Source organism: Nomascus leucogenys, chromosome 4 (genome assembly GCF_006542625.1).
Source record: "Nomascus leucogenys isolate Asia chromosome 4, Asia_NLE_v1, whole genome shotgun sequence".
Classification (NCBI taxonomy): Eukaryota; Metazoa; Chordata; class Mammalia; order Primates; family Hylobatidae; genus Nomascus; species Nomascus leucogenys.
In genome coordinates, this window is record NC_044384.1 from 147,267,481 (window position 1) to 147,285,773 (window position 18,293).

The 18,293-nt window shown below is 41.0% G+C and overlaps 1 protein-coding gene across 1 annotated transcript in view; it reads left to right on the top strand.

Annotated features, from left to right (window-relative positions):
• Positions 1 to 18,293, top strand: part of CSMD1 (CUB and Sushi multiple domains 1) — a 2,090,842-nt gene that overhangs the window by 1,894,029 nt on the left and 178,520 nt on the right. Inside the window, exon 42 of the mRNA XM_003271406.4 lies at positions 15,999 to 16,187. Within this exon, the coding sequence (XP_003271454.2) occupies positions 15,999 to 16,187 (189 nt within the window). The remainder of the gene's footprint in view (positions 1 to 15,998; positions 16,188 to 18,293) is intronic.

An 18,293-nucleotide genomic window follows, 5' to 3' on the forward strand; every position in this document is an offset into this window, starting at 1 on the left:
AACGTTCTCCACGAGGACTTGCAGCGCATGCCTTCGTGGTTGGATGCAGGTGCTGCCTGTGACCGTGGAATCCGGACGTCAGCTGTGGCTGCATTGCCTCTTGCAGATCCAGGGGTCATTGTTCAGGAACTGCCTAATGTCATGGCCTCTGGAGATCAGAACGCTTGCCCTTGATTAGTGCAGCAAACACTGACAGAGCACTTTCTTTATTTCTTTTGTTTTTCTTTTTTTTCTTTTTTTTTTTGAGATGGAGTCTCACTCTTTCGAGAGGCTGGAGTGCAGTGATACGCTCTCGGCACACTGCAACCTCCAACTCCCTGGTGCCAGTGATTCTTCTGCCTCCTGAGTAGCTGGGACTACAGGTGCCTGCCACCACGGCCGGCTAATTTTTGTAGTTTTAGTAGAGACAGGGTTTCACCATTTTGGCCAGGCTGGTCTCGATCTCCTGACCTCGTGATCCGCCTGCCTCGGCCTCCCAAAGTGCTGAGATTACAGGCGTGAGCCACCGCGCCCAGTCTGACAGAGCACTTTCTGGGACTTTGCAAGAATTCCACAGGCCTTTAAGGCCATGCCATCCTTTCTCAGTTTGACTTGTGAGACAGCTGCAGTGCAGCCTGGCAGTGAGTGTCATGACCAGTGGTCAGTTCATGGAGGGGGATTGAGTCCAAGGTGTAGGTCCTGAGCCAGCGAGAGGTGCTGGGCGCTCCTGCCAGCAGCCTCCTGTCTCTTTGCCCACCTCTGATCACACTCACCCCTCCCCTTCCCAGACCTAAGCTCTATTCCCGCCCGTCCCAACTGCAGCCCTAAAGCCCAGCCAGAGGTTTCTCCTCAGAACCCCTTCATTCCTGGTGGTTTAGGGGCTTCACTCTCATCTGCCGGTGTCCACGTGAGCCTTCCAGTGTAACAATAACAGGATTGCCTTCTGCTCCCAGGGGCGCCTCTCTTCCCCTGAGGCCAAGGCACCCCCTGCTGCTATAACTGGCATCCAACACAAGACAAATCCAAGCTCTGTAAGAAGAGACTGAGGACGATCGTAAAGGGGAGGCTCTGATGGATCCTCAGGTCAGCCGGCATCCCCGGAGGGTAGGGGAAAGTAGCCTCCTGTTTAGAGAGCAGTGAGGCAGGAAGAGCAGGCGGGGGACGCAGGAGGAACAGCAGCAGCCAAGAAGGGACCCCAGGCTAGCCTCCTCCAGGTCGCTGAGGAGGAGCTGTGTGCTGGCCCACGCTGCAGTGGGTGACATCCAGGGGCCTAGGGAAGGATGCAGGCTCACGCAGAGCCGGGCTAATACGCCTTTTATTCCAGTGTATCCATAGGACAAGGAAGTCAGCTAACCTCATATGAGGCCAAGTGGGAGTGGAGAGGATCTGTGAGCCGGCTTCTCCCAGGTGAAGTGAGCAGCACCCTCAGCCTTCCTGTAGACCTGGGCGAAGGAGGGTCTTCCCACTTAGACATTTCCTGGAGCACAGAAGGCTGGGAGTGTGTTCCTAACCTTCCTATTTCCTGTTTCCTAGGATTAAAGGGCAAGAGGTTGTAGCTTGTGTAGGTCCTGAGCTCCAGAAAGAAATAAGAGCTTGGGCTTCTCGAGAGTAGTGGAGTCAAATTAGGAGGGAGTGAGGGAAGGAATGATATGGTGAATAGTTGTCTTGTTATGCAGATTAAAATCACTCAGGTAATAAAGCACCTATCCTCCTGATACAGATATTTTCATTCATGTAGATCACCTTTATAGATGTGAATTTCCTTTACAGAAAGGCAGCTATTCAGAACTACTTTTGTATCTGCAGTTTCTCAAAATAATCTGGTGGAAATATACCAAAGAATGTGTTTTGGGGTGGCATATTCCGGTCTTCTAGAGTCATATTTTGGGGTGGTGTCCTGAGCCCCAATACTATCTAGAACTGATGAGATTGAACTCATGAAAGTGACACTTTGAAGACAAACAGCTTACTTTCATAGATCATAATTATTTCCAGTTTTGAATAAAACATTATTGTAGTATTTTATAACTTGTGAAGTTCTCTGTAATCTAAACTCATTAAGTTGTACTTTAAGTCAATTTTTCTTGAAGGCTGTCTATGTATTAGGCTAGCACGAGAATGTAATTTCTGCGCCAAGAGCTAGGAATTAAAAAAAAAAAGCTATGTGGGTGTTTTGTAAAACAATGTCATAGTTTAGTAGAAAACTAGACTTTCAATTACAAAATTAAAATCCAACATGATCCTCTCTGTAACTGAGGTATCTGCTGAGGTCTGAGGGTAAACCCACTGGGTGGCCTTGCAAAGCAGGCACACTGAGCAGGCTTTCCCTGAGAAAGTTCCATGTGAACAGGACCTGGAGGCCATGTGGGAACCCTGGCTTACACTAGAGGTGGCATTATGGCTGCCAAAGGTGAAGGATGAGTTTGGACATGAGCCAGTGGAGTGATGGTATTGGATTGTGAAGGAATTTGCATCCCCTGTTAAGACCATGAATTTAATTCTCTACACCAGTGGTTCTGGGGCCTTGAGGATAGAATTCAAATAATCTATTACTTGGATGGTAAATATATACATAAGAATATTTATGTATTTTTCCCCTTAAGCTTTAATTAATATTTAGCATTTCCTTACTTTTTAAAGGCAGGCAATAATATTAAAATAGTATTAGCAGGCTGGGCACAGTGGCTCATGCTTGTAATCCCACCACTTTGGGAGGTCGAGGTGGGTGGATCACCTGAGGTCAGGAGTTCAAGACCAGCCTGACCAACATGGCAAAACCCTGTCTCTACTTAAAATACAAAAAGTAGCTGGGCATGGTGGCAGGCACCTGTAATCCCAGCTACTCAAGAGGCTGAGGCAGGAGAATTGCTTGAACCCAAGAGATGGGTGTTGCAGTGAGAAGAGATCACACCAGTGCACTTTAGCCCGAGCAACAGAGTGAGACTCCATGTCCAAAAAAAAAAAAATTAATATTAGCATAACCTGTGACTTTGTCACCAGATCATAGATAATCCCATGCTTTGTTTCATTTATTGCAGATATCTCAAAATGTTACTACACCATAGTTTGAAGTTGCCTCAGTTATTAGACTTGCCACCTGTTATTAGTGAAATAACAACATACATAATGTTATGCCACAAATTTTGCTTTATCACACTTTTGTAAGAATATTTTAATATTGCTGGTTTCCCTTGTAATCTTATGTATTTTATTTTATACAGTAAGACATTAGTTTGAGAAACTTAGTAGACTTCTCAGAATGCCAAAGTAGTTCAGATTAAAACAGTTGTGAACTCTGGAGGACCGTAAGAAACGATCACAGATTTTGAAGTGAGAATTACAATGACCTTAGACACGTTTTAAGAGCCTAATCTAGTGCAGTGTAGATTATGGACTCTTACAGAAACACTTGTTGCAAGTAGAGTGAGACTGGAGGCAAAAACACATGTTTAGGGGATTGATTTGAAGTTGCAGCCATAGAGGCTGCAGTCGTGCCCAGGCTGAAGCTGCGTTAGTGGTGCCTGCTGTGGAGGAAATGATTGGGGTGATGTTTAAGTAGTGAGCGGGGGCCTGGGGTCTGCCACTCTCTGGGGTGGCATTGAGATTTGAAGGACTGGAAGGAGACATGGCTGCACGTGCTAGGAAGAGTTCTGGGTAGAGAGAAGCCCGATGAGTTCAGAGAACAAAGAGGAACAAGGCTGGTGCACTGGGAGCGGAAGGTCAGAGGGCTTCCCCGGAGTCAGGGGGCCTGGGGATTTGGCTGTGATGCATTAAGGTTGTTTTCTAGGTGCAATGTGATGTCACTGAAGAAGCTGAAGCAAATGAGAAGTTGCTTACATGCAGAGAATGAATTGTGTGTGGATGGGGGTTGGGGGAAGTGAGGGAGGAGTAGAGCAAGGGAAGCAGTGAAGAGGCTTCCAGGAATTGGGGGCAGGAGGCTTTCAGCTCCAACACACCTGCATTGCCTTGTCTGGCTGTATGCATGACGTACAATTTGAATAATGTGAATGATGAATTCTGTGCTTCTCTCCCATCTTCCTACTCAACTGTCCCCTCCCTTGCCCTATTCCTAGTGAAGTATATCCTGTTAAAATATGAACACTTCCTCCATGATATCATCATGTTAAACTTGCTCATTACATGGTAATTTCCATTTTTAATGAGAATGATCTTAACATCTGAGCCAATAAGAAAAATAGAACATAATTATATGTCATAAACCATTAACTGTCAATTAATTGGTGTGTCTCAGTTGACACCAAGCCCTTGTCAAGTCTCCCACATTTTGAATATTCTTAATACCATATTCAACATTTAACTTTTCTTTTGTTTTCTTTTTCTTTTTTTTTTTTTTTTTTTTTTGAGACAGTCTCACTCTGTTATTTAGGCTGGAGTGCAGTGGCACAATCTCCGCTCACTGCAACCTCCGCCTCCCAGGCTCAAGTGATTCTCCCATCCTGAATAGCTGGGATTACAGGTGTGTGTCAACATGCCCGGCTAAATTTTGTATTTTTAGTAGAGACAGGGTTTCACCATCTTGGGCAGGCTGGTCTTGAACTCCTGACCTCAAGTGATCTGCCTGCCTCAGCCTCCCAAAGTGCTGGGATTACAAGCATGAGCCACCGCGCCCGGCCCATCTCCACAGTTTTTATTTTAAAAAGTGGTTTTGTTGCTGAGTAGCTGGGATTACAGGTGTGTGTCACCATGCCTGGCTAATTTTTGTACTTTTAGTAGAGACAGGGTTTCCCCATGTTGGGCAGGCTGGTCTTGACCTCCTGACCTCAAGTGATCCACCCACCTCGGCCTCCCAAAGTGCTGGGATTACAGGTGTGAGCCACTGCGCCCGGCCCAGCTCCGTAGTTTTTTTTTTGTTTTTTGTTTTTTGTTTTTAATGGCTTTGTTGTGTTTTACTCTTGATATTTTACAGGTAAGGTTATTAAGGCCACGTCTATGTAGTTCCAAAAACTACCGATTATTTCAAGCTGTAATAATGGTCTATAAATAAACAAGCAAACCTGCAAAAAACCCATGTAGGAATCATCTAGACCACAGGTCAATTGCTTTTGTTGACTCACAAAATATTTAATATTTACAAAAATCAATTATCAGTATTTAGAATTCCATGTTACCTAATTTGTGAGATACCCATAAATCCACTTTCCCTTTTTGTCCTGCAATAGCAAAATTTGGAAATGTTTGTCCTGCGTTCCCACGTAGGAGAGAACCCTGGCAGAGTGGGCGGTTATGACTTCAGGGCCTCCTCTAGTTTCTTACTGTCTCGCTCATGGAAGTTGACTGTTTGGCCTTTGAGGATTAGGAAGTGTGAGTTCGCTCCTAGGGCAAGCATCTGGTTGGCTAAGCAAGTGTTTTATTTGCTTGACACCTAACTCCATGCTAGCCTTGTTTGCCATGCAGCTTTTAAAGGATTTGTGAGATACCCTTAAATCTGCTTTCCCTTTTTCTCTTGCAATAGGAGAGTCGGGAAACATTGATCCTGCTCTCCCATGTCTTGACACCCCATTCCAAGCCGGGTGTCAAGGAGAAGAAAGGACTTTCAATAAAAAAAAACAAAAATTCGAAACAACATATTTTTTATTGTAGGCAATTAATTTCCTATCACTCAGATATAAAAATAAATAATACAAATAAATGAGAACATGAATTTGAGCTATTTTATTTTCTTGTAGGGTATCATATCTGACAGAAGTGACACTTAATTAGATAGTTTGTCAGTGTTTGCCATTTTATAAAATTGATAAATTGGTAAGATGACACTTAACTCTGATATGTAAGTCAAATAAACATTCCTGGGTTCTACTTGAGATTTAGAAGCTAAGATTATAATTAATAACTCCTAAGAAGATGCATAAATCATACAGAGAATTCTTGTCATTTTCAATGATGTCTGTGCTCTACACCTTATTCTTAAAGCTTGTCATTTATTTATGACCATGTAAAGGTCAGAGATGTTACTATAGACGTAGCTGTCTTGAAGTTACATGACTTATCAAGAACTTTGGTAAAATCAAGCGATGCACTCTATTTCTAAGTCAAGAACTGAAAGATTGATAATAGCATGAAGATATTTATCAACTAACTAGATATTAGCCGGAAAATATAACAGATATTAGGGGGATGACTGCATGGTTTCATTCCACTTATGATTTAAACACTTGATGTGAATAATAGTTACTTTTTCAGATCTAAACAAAGGATTCCTTTATAAAAGATAAAATTCTCTATGTTATTTTACTTTTGTTGGTATTGCCTTGGGCTTATTGTTAGATTTTCATAATACTCATAAAAATTTTGACATGTTAAGCATTTTAGTGCTTTTCTTTTAGGTTTTGCAATCTGCCATTTGGAGAAGTTAAGTTCCTTCCTTCCTTCCTTCCTTCCTTCCTTCCTTCCTTCCTTCCCTCCTTCCTTCCTTCCTTCCCTCCTTACCTCCTTCCTTCCCTCCTTCCCTCATTCCTTCCTTCCTTCCCTCCTTCCTTCCTTCCTTCCCTCCTTCCTTCCTTCCTTCCCTCCTTCCCTCCTTCCCTCCCTCCCTCCATCTCTCCCTCCCTTCCTTCCTTCTCTCCCTCCCTCCTTCTTTCCTTCCCTCCTTCCTTCCTCCTTCCTTCCTTCCTTCCTTCCTTCCTTCTTTCCTTTATTCATTCCTCCCTCCTTCCCTCTCACTCCTTTCCTCCCTCCCTTCCTTCGTTCTTTAGTCTTTTCCTCTTTTTCTTTTCTGCGCTATAAAGCATATTCCTACATTGTAATGCATAAACTCTTTTGGGAAAGAAAAATTATTCAGTGCCAAAAATCTCAAAGATAATTTTAAATGCTTTAGGCATAGGAAGTAAAAATGTCTTTTATTTTCAAAGTTCCACTGTTTTTCTTCTTCTTTTTGCTATGTGTGCTAAACACCATTTTTAAAGATAATCAAATGTGTTAAATCTGTTTGTTCTTCATCACAATCATAAAACCGCTGAATTTTATGTGAAATGATTTTTTTAGAAAATAGGCTATAGTTTGTTATACCAATTTTTCCCCTTTAGAAGAACAAGCAATTAAGCCACCTCCAGGTACAATGAGCATCTGAACAATTCATTCTGAATTATGTGAGCATGCAAACTGTTGCTTATATACAAACCATAATTTGTACATAAAGTTGATGTGCTTCTAAAACTGCATCATTCCTTTTCCTTTCAACGGGGGATTCTGAGCGACTTTGAGTAATTAGGGCAACAGGGCAAAGGGGCTTACGCAGTCTCTTTTTTTACCCCTCTGCATGAGTGAATTGAGCTTTCAACCTAAGAGTTTACAAAGATGCCTCTTTTGCATAAAAGTGCTTCCAACAGTGACTACAAAGAGTTGTAGCAATCTCCATCCCCACTAGGGCAACCATGTATGAGACAGAAAAGGCTAAGATTCCCTTTAGTTTGTGGACAAGACTTTTAGAAACTAGGACCTGAATCTTCGTTGTTGATGGATGTTCTCCCTGCAGATCACAGGCATCTACTCCGTCTTTTATGGGTTTTCTGAAAGCAAAAGCAACACTCTCACCTTCTCCTTTAAGTGATCCATTCCTCTGAACCAAAAGCTGACGTTCTCAGCTTGCATCAGTAGACCCATCTCCTAGGTGAAGGCACCTTCAGATTTCCACATTCTCCTTGCTGCAAGCCTCTCATGCAGTGCAGGGAGCATATTTCGTGTGCAGGCTGGTCCTCCTGAAGCGTTGTTGTATAAGCCTGCAGTCTCAGCAAGGCCCAAAACGCTGACAATTTTTGTAACAGTTTGGTTGGCTTCATCAGCAGGTGCTGGGACTAGGAGTTAAGAGAACAAATGGAGCATATTTAGGCAGAAAATATGTCTTAGAATTGAGAACCAGGGTGATATCCTTGGTTATAAAGAAAGAGTGATATGCTATCCCAGAAGTTTAGAATAGCCAATAAATATGGGAAGTTGGTGAGCTTCTGTATGTGTGCACTTGGGAAATTCTGTGGACCACCATTCATGGCTGAGATGCTAGTGTGACCCCAGATGGATCTTTTCATTGAGTGGGAAGCTGAGGACCCAAGGGGGGCTTCAAAGTCTTCAGTGTACACTTTGATGTAAACTGCAGCCCTATTCTCTGTAGCAATGCCCTTTTCTTAGAGTGATTCACCCTAATTCCCACCATGAGAAGCAGTAGCGTCTTCCTCCTTGGTCTGTCTCCATCAGAGCAGTGGCTCAAGGGCTTTGCCTTGAGTGATGAGAAATATTTTATCAAAGAAACTAGACAATTCTTTCCATCAAGACTAAGCTTTACTGAACTAATATATGCCAACAGTGATTCATTTCTTTTAGCATCCCATTTAATCCTGTGGCCCTCGTATAGATGGGTATATTTAGTCTCCTTTCATGAATGAAGAAATGAGCCTCCTGGGATTAAGTGGAATGTTCAAGTCCCCATATTGGGAGAACCAGGCTGAACTCGGGTCACACCTGGGTGCCTCACCTATTTTGCAAAACTACTTCAAGGCTCATGTATGTACTGCCGAGGTAGATTTCTTCATGTGTTGATGATTCTTTTTCTAATTCAACTTTTTTTCTTTTTTTGAGATGGAGTCTCACTCTGTCACCCAGGCTGGAGTGCAGTGGCACGATCTCAGCTCACTGCAACCTCCGCCTCCCAGGTTCAAGTGATTCTCCTGCCTCAGCCTCCCGAGTAGCTGGGATTACAGGCATCTGCCACCACGCCCGGCTAATTTTTGGAATTTTAGTAGAGACGGGGTTTCACCATGTTGGCCAGGCTGGTTTCAAACTCCTGATCTCAGGTAATCTGCCCACCTCGGTCTCCCAAAGTGCTGGGATTACAGGCATGAGCCACTGTGCCTGGCCTTAATTCAACTTTTTAATGACAGATAATACAACAACTCTTATAGAACTAATAGACAATGCTTTCAAAAGACTTTAGGAATTGCCCAGTATGGGGATGCAGAAGTTGTGACCTTCAGCTGAATCAGAATTTGTTTGATAGTCGTGGCTTTTACCACCATTTACCCTAGAAGGTAACTTCTTTATCAAATTCCACTGAAGTGATCTTTTTTCTTTTTCTCTTACTTGATGACTTTCTTTCTTAAATTAAAACGTTTTATGTGTTTACAACCCATTTATGAGGATGAACGCTTTCATGATGGGTACAGAGCAAGAAGGCCATGCGTGATGAGGGTTCTGAGAGCAGATCAAAGCCTCCTTCGCCCTCTCACACCTGTGCGGCCCGGCACTGTGAGGCATTGTAAGTCCTTCAGAGGCACCTGCAAGAAGCTAGCACAGGCAGTATGAAACCCATCACACCCACACTAAACGGGATGCAACAGGATCCTTCCAAAATTCATCTATTTTCAGCATACGAAGGAATTATCTTCATGACTTCTTTTTAGTTATTTCCATTCAGACTCCTAATATAGTCCTTTATACCTTATTGTGTAAAGTGTGACAATGAATGCAAGTTTGGAAAAGACATTTGAGAAAAGAGAGAATATGACTTTATATATCAAAAGTTTGAGGGAATATCGATATTAATATTTAAGTAGACAAGTACTCAGTTTAACAAGACATTTGGAACAAAGACCAAAAGATAATGTAACTGATACTCTTACTTGGAGATACTCTTACTTAGTCTAAGTTTACAATAGAAAAAAAAACTAATTGGCATTTTAAATTCTTGAGATAATTCTGAAATGAGCCATGGGTTTTGAATCATCATCGTCATCATTACGATGTTGACTGGCAGATGGGGTTTATCGGTGAAAAAATGGGTCCTGGGTATTTATGGTATGTCTATGTCCATTTATAAAACATGTTCTAATGAACGTCCTGTGGTCTGAACAATTTGACGACTACTTCCTCTCCACTTAGGAGGTGGCGGGAGTGTGAAAACGGGCTCACACTTTAGGAGAAGGGGCTGCAGAGGTCATCTCTCTCCTGAAACTCTCCCCTTATCCCAGACACTGAACTCTTTCTGTGTTTGGAACACATACCATTTCCTTTGGCTGAAAAGTCTGCCTTTCTTGGTCTTTTCCTGATGTGCACCATTTAGATCTTAATTTAAACTTAACATACTTAGATCTTAATTTAAATGTCATTTCTTCAACAAAACAATTTTGACCACTACTGCATAACCTTAACCAGGTTTTATATTTTCTTTATTTCAATCCACTGTTCTTTTTCATAATAATTTATGCAACTTACAATTCTTTTATACAATCATCTATGCTTTGTTTGCCTAAATGCACCGGAGTAAGACCCATTTCTAGTTTCCATTTATAACTAGCATTTATAACAGAGTAGAGTCAGTAATCTTTATTTCACTCAATAAATGAATAATGAAAACCACTGTACTGCCCACATGGGCTAATCTGCTCCCCCCTCCCCACACACACACAGGATAATTGTTTTGTTGCCATTGAGAAAATAAAAAAAAAATTTTTTTTTCAGTGATTAGAGTAGCCCGCAGCCATTGGGCTTAGAATCATTAATTACAACTTCAAATGTCCTGTTTCGATATTTTTCATAGAGGTTATTTTCATGAGCAGAAGGGCGCTAGAGCCTTCAACACTAGTTTTATATATCCCAAAAAAGAACTTAATTGTACTTCTTAAATTACCCAACCAACTACACAGCCAAATTAAGGCAATGCATTGCCTTACATACTATTAACACTCCTTTGTTGTAGATGTGTGTGTGTCTCTGTTAAATGCTGTTTTAAATGAAGGTTCACCAGGAGTACCTATGAACCGTTAACTTGTTAATATTGTATTGTGGTAATCGAGGCTTGTATACTTTCAAGGCACTGCTAATTCGTGGATGAAATCTTCTAATGAAGATGAGGTTGTATTGAATCTAGTTTTATTTGGTTCTCCTCTAGAAACCAGCAATCAGCTTTCATGTTTTTTTTCCCCTAAGGTTTTATTAGCATTCATATTTGGTCTATAGGAGGACTCATTTTCCCAAGAGAGTTTATTACATTTAAAGCAAAACAAGAATGAGAAATGAATTGCTGTTTCATTCTAAAAGAGAATAATAAAGAAGGAAATGTGTTGATAGTTGAAACTTGGTGTGGAATTATTCATTCTTTTTTGTGAGCATGGGTCTCTAAAGCAATTTTAGGTCCAAATAGCAATATTGCGAGGAGGCATTCCATGCACTGTGGGTATTTTCTAGGCCATTTGGCAGTGGCTTTCAAGAAAAGGCTGTTTTTGTGGACTTCAGCGTGGAGTGGTCCCTGGCAGAGGCACCGGTGGCCTTGCTGTGCATTTGACAGGTTGGCCCAGGGGGCCACACGATGGGGGAATGCAGATGAGGGGTGTGTGTGTCAGAGCAAGAGAGAGATGCTGATTTGGCCTGGCTTTCTGTTTTAATGTTCCCTGTCCCTACATTTATCAGCATAGATTTCTAAGCATCTAGTTTTTCAAATAGGTGATAACAACAAAAACAATCAATCATGAGGGACACGCCACTCTAGCCTTTGAGCTACATCCTTTAAGACATAATTGTTTCATAGGGGTTTGAATATTCTTCCTTCGAACACCTGGAGAACTTTTTCCTTGAAGCCAAGTACGACGTAAAAGATTCCAACAGTCCAATATTCTACTTAATCAGACACGACAACAACTGAGAAACACTATTCTATATAACGTAGCTACTGTATGGTAGACTGTTACATTAGTCCATTTTCACGCTGCTGCTAAAGACCTGCCCAAGACTAGGAAGAAAAAGAGGTTGAAATGGACTTACAGTTCCACGTGGCTGGGGGTGGGGGCGCTCAGAATCATGGTGGGAGGTGAAAGGCACTTCTTACATGGCGGCAGCAAGAGAAAATGAGAAAGAAGCAAAAGTGGAAACCCCTAATAAAACCATCAGCTCTCGTGAGACTTACTATCACGAGAATAGCATGAGATCGATCGGACCCTATGATGCAATTACCTTCCCCGGGTCCTTCCCACATTCACAACATGTGGGAATTCTGGGAGATACAGTTCAAGTTGAGATTTGGGTGGGGACACAGCCATACCATGTCAACTGCAAATTCCATTTTCACAAAATTGTGAGTTAAAAATATTTTTTCTTTTGCAAACTTTATTAATAGCAATTGTGCTTATAAGGTTTGTTGATCTACAGTAAATCTTTGTAGGGTGTCTCTAATCAACTCAGTAGCTCCATGGTATAATGTAGCTTTACCAGAAAGCAGCACTGGAACATTCACTCCTTTTTTTATTTGTAATTAAATCTTTTTAAAGTAATAACATTTTTAATTGGCAAATTATAATTGTATACATTTATGGGATAAAAGCATTCATTCTAAAACTAGTAATTTATCTTGGATTTTCTGTAAATAAAGCTTGTAAATATTGAGTTCTAAAGATTACAAGTCAAAAGATAGCATTGAGTTAATCAGAATAGTCATTTTCAAACACTATTTCTAATTTCATATTATCAATATACATTAGGTTGGTGTAAACGTAATTGAGGTTTTTGCCATTGAAAGTAATGGCAAAAACCACAATTACATTCTCACCAACCTAAAATACAGCTAATTCTCTATAATATTTAGGTGCATTATGAATAAAATGTAATAAGTTTATTTGAATTTATGACAGTTTATTAAGTTTTATCATATAAATTACTTGATATTCACCCTGATCTTGTTAATTAGGCAATACTCCTTTGTATCTGCTTTTTGTTTGTTTGTTTGCTTGCTTTTTGTGAGACAGGATCTTGCTCTGTCACCCAGGCTGGAGTGCAGTGGTATGATCATAGCTCACTGCAGCCTTCTACTCCTGGCCTTAAGCAATCCTCCTGCCTCAGCCTCCCTAGTAGCTGGGACCACAGGCAGGAGTCACTGCTCCCAGCCCTTTACATCTTTAGATAGTAGGTAAAAGAGGTGATGTCTGGAGCTCTTAGGGAGCCCGCAAAGCCCTGTTAGTAATGAGCGACATAATCCGGTGGCGTTCTGGGTTTCAGAGGCTGCCCAGTGCTTCCCTCCAGATGGAGTTTCCTCCTCTCCTGCTCTGGGAGGAATTTGTCTCACATCGTGTTCTTCCCAGTTCTCGTCCCTGGAGGAGCCAATGCCAGGAATTATCTCAAGATGCTTTTGCCACTGTGTGTCCTCTGATCTTGATTTTTCTTGTTCTCAAGCATTTTTCTGCTGCTTCTTTGACTCTCGTTCGGAGACATATCATTGCATAAATGAAAATAATTAAAACCAAGGGATGCTGAAAGGTTAAAGGGTTTTTTTAACCTGCTGACTATAGTCAGGGCTTAACCATAGGATCCTGTTGTCAACTGCACAGTATGCTTACAATATTGAAAATATAAATAAATACACAGAAACCTCTATAATCTGTGACTGTTGAAAGATAGGACATTTCATCACTTGCATATATGAGTCTCTCCCTATTTTTTTTTGTTTTTGTTGTTTGGATTTCTGTAGTGTAAAGAATGCTGCAATGAACATCTTTAAACATTTACCTTTTTCTTCTTAGAAATCATGCTCATAATAGAGATTTCTGTAAGTGTATTACTAGGTTTAGTGTAAATGTATTACTAGGTTTAATGTAAATGTATTACTAGGTTTCTGTAAATGTATTAGTAGGTTTAATGTGACAACTGATTTTTTATGGCTGTATTCCAATGACTTTCCCAAACAGTTGTGGCAAATAAAGTTGCCATCATTGAGTTACTGAAATGACTCACTAGCATTGCATATTGTTATTTATTTATTTGAGATGGAGTCTCACTGTGTCGCCAGGCTGGAGTGCAGTGGCGTGATCTCGGCTCACTGCAACCTTTTCCTCCTGGGTTTAAGCGAGTCTCCTGCCTCAGCTTCCCGAGTAGCTGGGATTACAGGTGCCAGTTACCACCCCTGGCTAATTTTTGTATTTTTAGTAGAGACAGGGTTTCACCATGTTGGTCAGGCTGGTCTCGATCTCTTGACCTTGTGATCCACCCGCCTCAGCCTCCCAAAATGCTGGGATTACAAGCATGAGCCACGGAGCCCAGCCTGCATGTTGTTATTTTAAAGAGGAAACAATGCCGTTTCATTAGTTTATTAAATAGGAAAAAGCTGTGGAAAATAATGAAACCTCACGGCTCTATGGAATGCTTAACATTTGGCAAATGTTAATGAAGACAGACTCCAAACAGCACTTACATTAATCTTGTGAACGCCAAGGCCACACTGCAGGCCCACATATTACATTGCCTGGTTGCTATCTTCCATATGTTCTCACATTATCTTTATGGCGATATCCAATTGCTTTAATATGAAACACAGACTGATTCATATTCTGAGCCTTACCTGCCTCTTAAATCTAATCCCTGAGTAATCCCACATCAAGCCCTCTGTGTTCCCATCCCCTATCCAGAGGCCCCTGTGCCCTGTCCTATCTTTTTTCCTGCCCACCCCTCTTTTTTCCAGGTCCTGAACACAAAAAAAGTCTAGAATTCTGGGAAACACCTGTCATAATAATATACTGTTTCCTTTTCCAGCATTTATTTACAAGTTTCAAAGCTACAGGCTCACTCCAATATTGTCAATGGTTAAAGAATTTACATATAAAATTGAAATTTCCATTTGGCTTCATTCTCCACAGAAAAAGCCCCTCTGCAGAAGTTCAGAGCCTTTATTTTATGACTTGATTTTCAGTTGATTGTGAGCACAATGACCGGTGACCTCATGCTCTTTTAAAACTCATTGTGTTGCCTGGCACCGAGGGTTGGTTTCAGCAGAATTACATGGCAGGGCAGAGGTTCCCGCAGAACTGGTGCTGCACGGTGTGGCTTTGCTGCTGCATTAGGAGCAGGTTCCCAGTCTAATGGGAGCTGCCTTTATGGATAAAGCTATGCCGAAAGATTCAAAGATGCTAGAGAGGGCTTCTACTGCACTGAGTGCTCACTCCCTCTTCCCAGAGTGGGTGACAGGCGTCTGCACAGTGGCTCATTTCGCTTTAAAATTACAGTATCAGATGATGCCTGATTTATGGATTAGTTAATTCTTACTAATTAGTGAGTAAATGTTTAAACCACACAGACTGCAAACATTTATTATCTCTTGTCTTACCTGGAGTTTATTCTAGGGAACATAAAGACTGAATGATAAAGCACAATAAATCATGTTATAAAAAATTGTACTGATAGTAGTTGCCAGCTTAGGGATTATACGGTGTTTTTGTTTGTTTGTTTTTTTCAGAAAAAGACTAAAAAAACTGGAATGGATTTTCTTATTATATTTGTATAGTTAAACCAAACAACGACATATTTTCCAGTTAGGAGTACTCAGACTGGTAGTATATTTCCTATTTAAAATAAAAGGGAATTATTAGGTACATGTTCACCCAACATTTTTTGTAGGCTCCTTTTATTATTACTTGCATTACTTTTTTTTTTGTGGGGGGCGACAGAGTCTCGCTCTGTCTCCCAGGCTGGAGTGCAGTAGCAAGATCTCGGCTCACTGCAAGCTCCACCTCCCAGGTTCACGCCATTCTCCTGCCTCAGCCTCCCGAGTAGCTGGGACTACAGGCGCCCACCACCATGCCAGGCTAACTTTTTGTATTTTTAGTAGAGACAGGGTTTCACCGTGTTAGCCAGGATGGTCTTCATCTCCTGACCTCGTGATCCGCCCACCTCGGCCTCCCAAAGTGCTGGGATTACAGGCGTGAGGCGCCGCGCCTGGCCTGTATTACTTTCTTAAATAATTTACATCATATGCCTTTTTTCCGAGGTAAACATTATAAAATTTACTTTTGGTATGTGCTACTTTCTTTTTAAAGATCTCACTTTTTATTAAATGCATATGGTTATAATTCTACTACTAATAATAATAATTATATTGGTCTGGATGGCAACTGACTGCTTAGAAAATATACATTATTAAACTTATCCATCAACTTCATCTCAAGCAGTTAAATATGATGACACTCCTCCTGCAAATTCCGAAGTAATTTAACCTCACAAATATAAGCTTTATTTTGTCTATTTGTTTCTTTCAGCCTACGAATTACAGAACTGTCCAGATCCACCCCCATTTCAGAATGGGTACATGATCAACTCAGATTACAGTGTGGGGCAATCAATATCTTTCGAGTGTTATCCTGGGTACATTCTAATAGGCCATCCTGTCCTCACTTGTCAGCATGGGATCAACAGAAACTGGAACTACCCTTTTCCAAGATGTGATGGTAAGTTCATCATTTCGCTTGGGGGCAATTTAATGTTTCATGGGCATAATAGCACATTAAATATTAAATGAATGTATCCAATAATTTATTAATGTATTCAATAAATATTTGTTGAGAATCTTATATTTTACTCACTCTGCTTAGTATTTAAGGAATATGTCGCATAGTGTTAAATTAAAAGTAAAGAAACAATCCTTGTTGCCAAGGAAATTATAAGGATAGCAAAATAGTAAACAGAAGAGGACTGTTATACTGAGCTGCAGGTAAGGAGATGGCACAGGCTTGGCAAGCCATCAGCGAAATCTCCGTGAAGTCAGCAGCGTTCAGCTTTACAGTGGTTATATCCAATTTTAGGACCAGAGGGAAAAAGGGTACTTAGTAATTTGATCCTTGGTATTTCTTTTTGTTTAGCTTTTATAATAATTATATATTAATTTTGCATTTCAGAAAAACGAGCTCATTTTTGTAGTGGGCCTTGAAAGGTACATAGCATTGTGCTACTCGGAGGTGGAACACTCTAGGTAGAAGAAACAGTGTAAGAAAGAGCGCAGTGTAGATGCAGCCTTAGGAGAAAATAGTAGAGTGGATTAATAGTGCAAGAGGGGCTCTAGGGAGAGGTTTTTGTTTTTTTTTTTTTTGAGACGGAGTCTCGCTCTGTCGCCCAGGCTGGAGTGCAGTGGCACAATCTCGGCTCACTGCAAGCTCCGCCTCCCGGGTTCACGCCATTCTCCTGCCTCAGCCTCCCGAGTAGCTGGGACTACAGGCGCTCACCACCACGCCCGGCTAATTTTTTTGTGTTTTTAGTAGAGACGGGGTTTCACCGTGGTCTCGATCTCCTGACCTCGTGATCTGCCCGGCTTGGCCTCCCAAAGTGCTGGGATTACAAGCGTGAGCCACCGCGCCCAAGAGGTTGGAGGCAAGTTGTTGTTCAATGGTGCAACAGAAGACCTGCTGTCTTTAGACATCCTTTCCTGAGCAGGAATCCTGACTTTAATGCTTCTGTGTGACTGCCTCATTTTTATGATGACTTCAACATTTTTTCAATATCAAATTAAAATAAATAGATCCATACTATGTGTAGGAAGAGTGCGTATGCAATAGAAAATTTACTGTAAACCCGATATTCTCACACTATACGTACAGGACCTTTGAATGAAAAAATAATGAAATTACCAACTCCGTGGACCTTTGAAATGCTAAACACTTGTATCCTGTGGGGAAAAGGGAAAGACATCTGGCTCTGCTTTAATTTCTACTGAAGAAGTAAAAGAAGCATATCAGTAGACTTTTAAAATCAGTTTTTACCTTTATTTACCTATTTTATATTGTTATAAAAATAACTACAAACCCACTTTGGGAGGCTGAGGCGGGTGGATCACGAGGTCAGGAGATCGAGACCATCCTGGCTAACACGGTGAAACCCCGTCTCTACTAAAAATACAAAAAAATTAGCCGGGCATGGCGGCGGGTGCCTGTAGTCCCAGCTACTCGGGAGGCTGAGGCAGGAGAATGGTGTGAACCCGGGAGGCGGAGGTTGCAGTGAACTGAGATCGCGCCACTTCATTCCAGCCTGGGCGACAGAGTGAGACTCTGTCTCAAAAAAAAAAAATAAATAAAAAATAAAAAATGACTACAAACAATTTTTTAGCCATATTTTAAAAGTATTTTATCTTAATCTAATATTTAATTACATAAAAATAGCACTTAAAATTAATTTTATAAAATAAGGATAGCAGTAACCTATCTGGGCTATTTTTCATTAAAACATTTTTTAAATCTTTAAGTCTACTTTCCATTGTAGAAACTCATATATACGTGTAAATTCCTTTGAAATTATCAGGATTGAAAGGTCTTCTTATTTGCAAGTTCGCTGTGAAGACTTTGAATTCATATGTAAATGGTAGACTCTCTGGCTTGATATTTTAAAAAAACTACAATTAAATATTTAATTTGATTTTATTGCTTTCTCAAGCTTCGTTTTTCAATATAGAAATAACTGCTCTGGCGTAGAATTATTTTGTCAGTGTGAAAATAACAAAATCTACCCTTTTTGATAGAATTTGAAGTGATGCCACCTTTCCTGATTCTAACATGGTATATGACGCC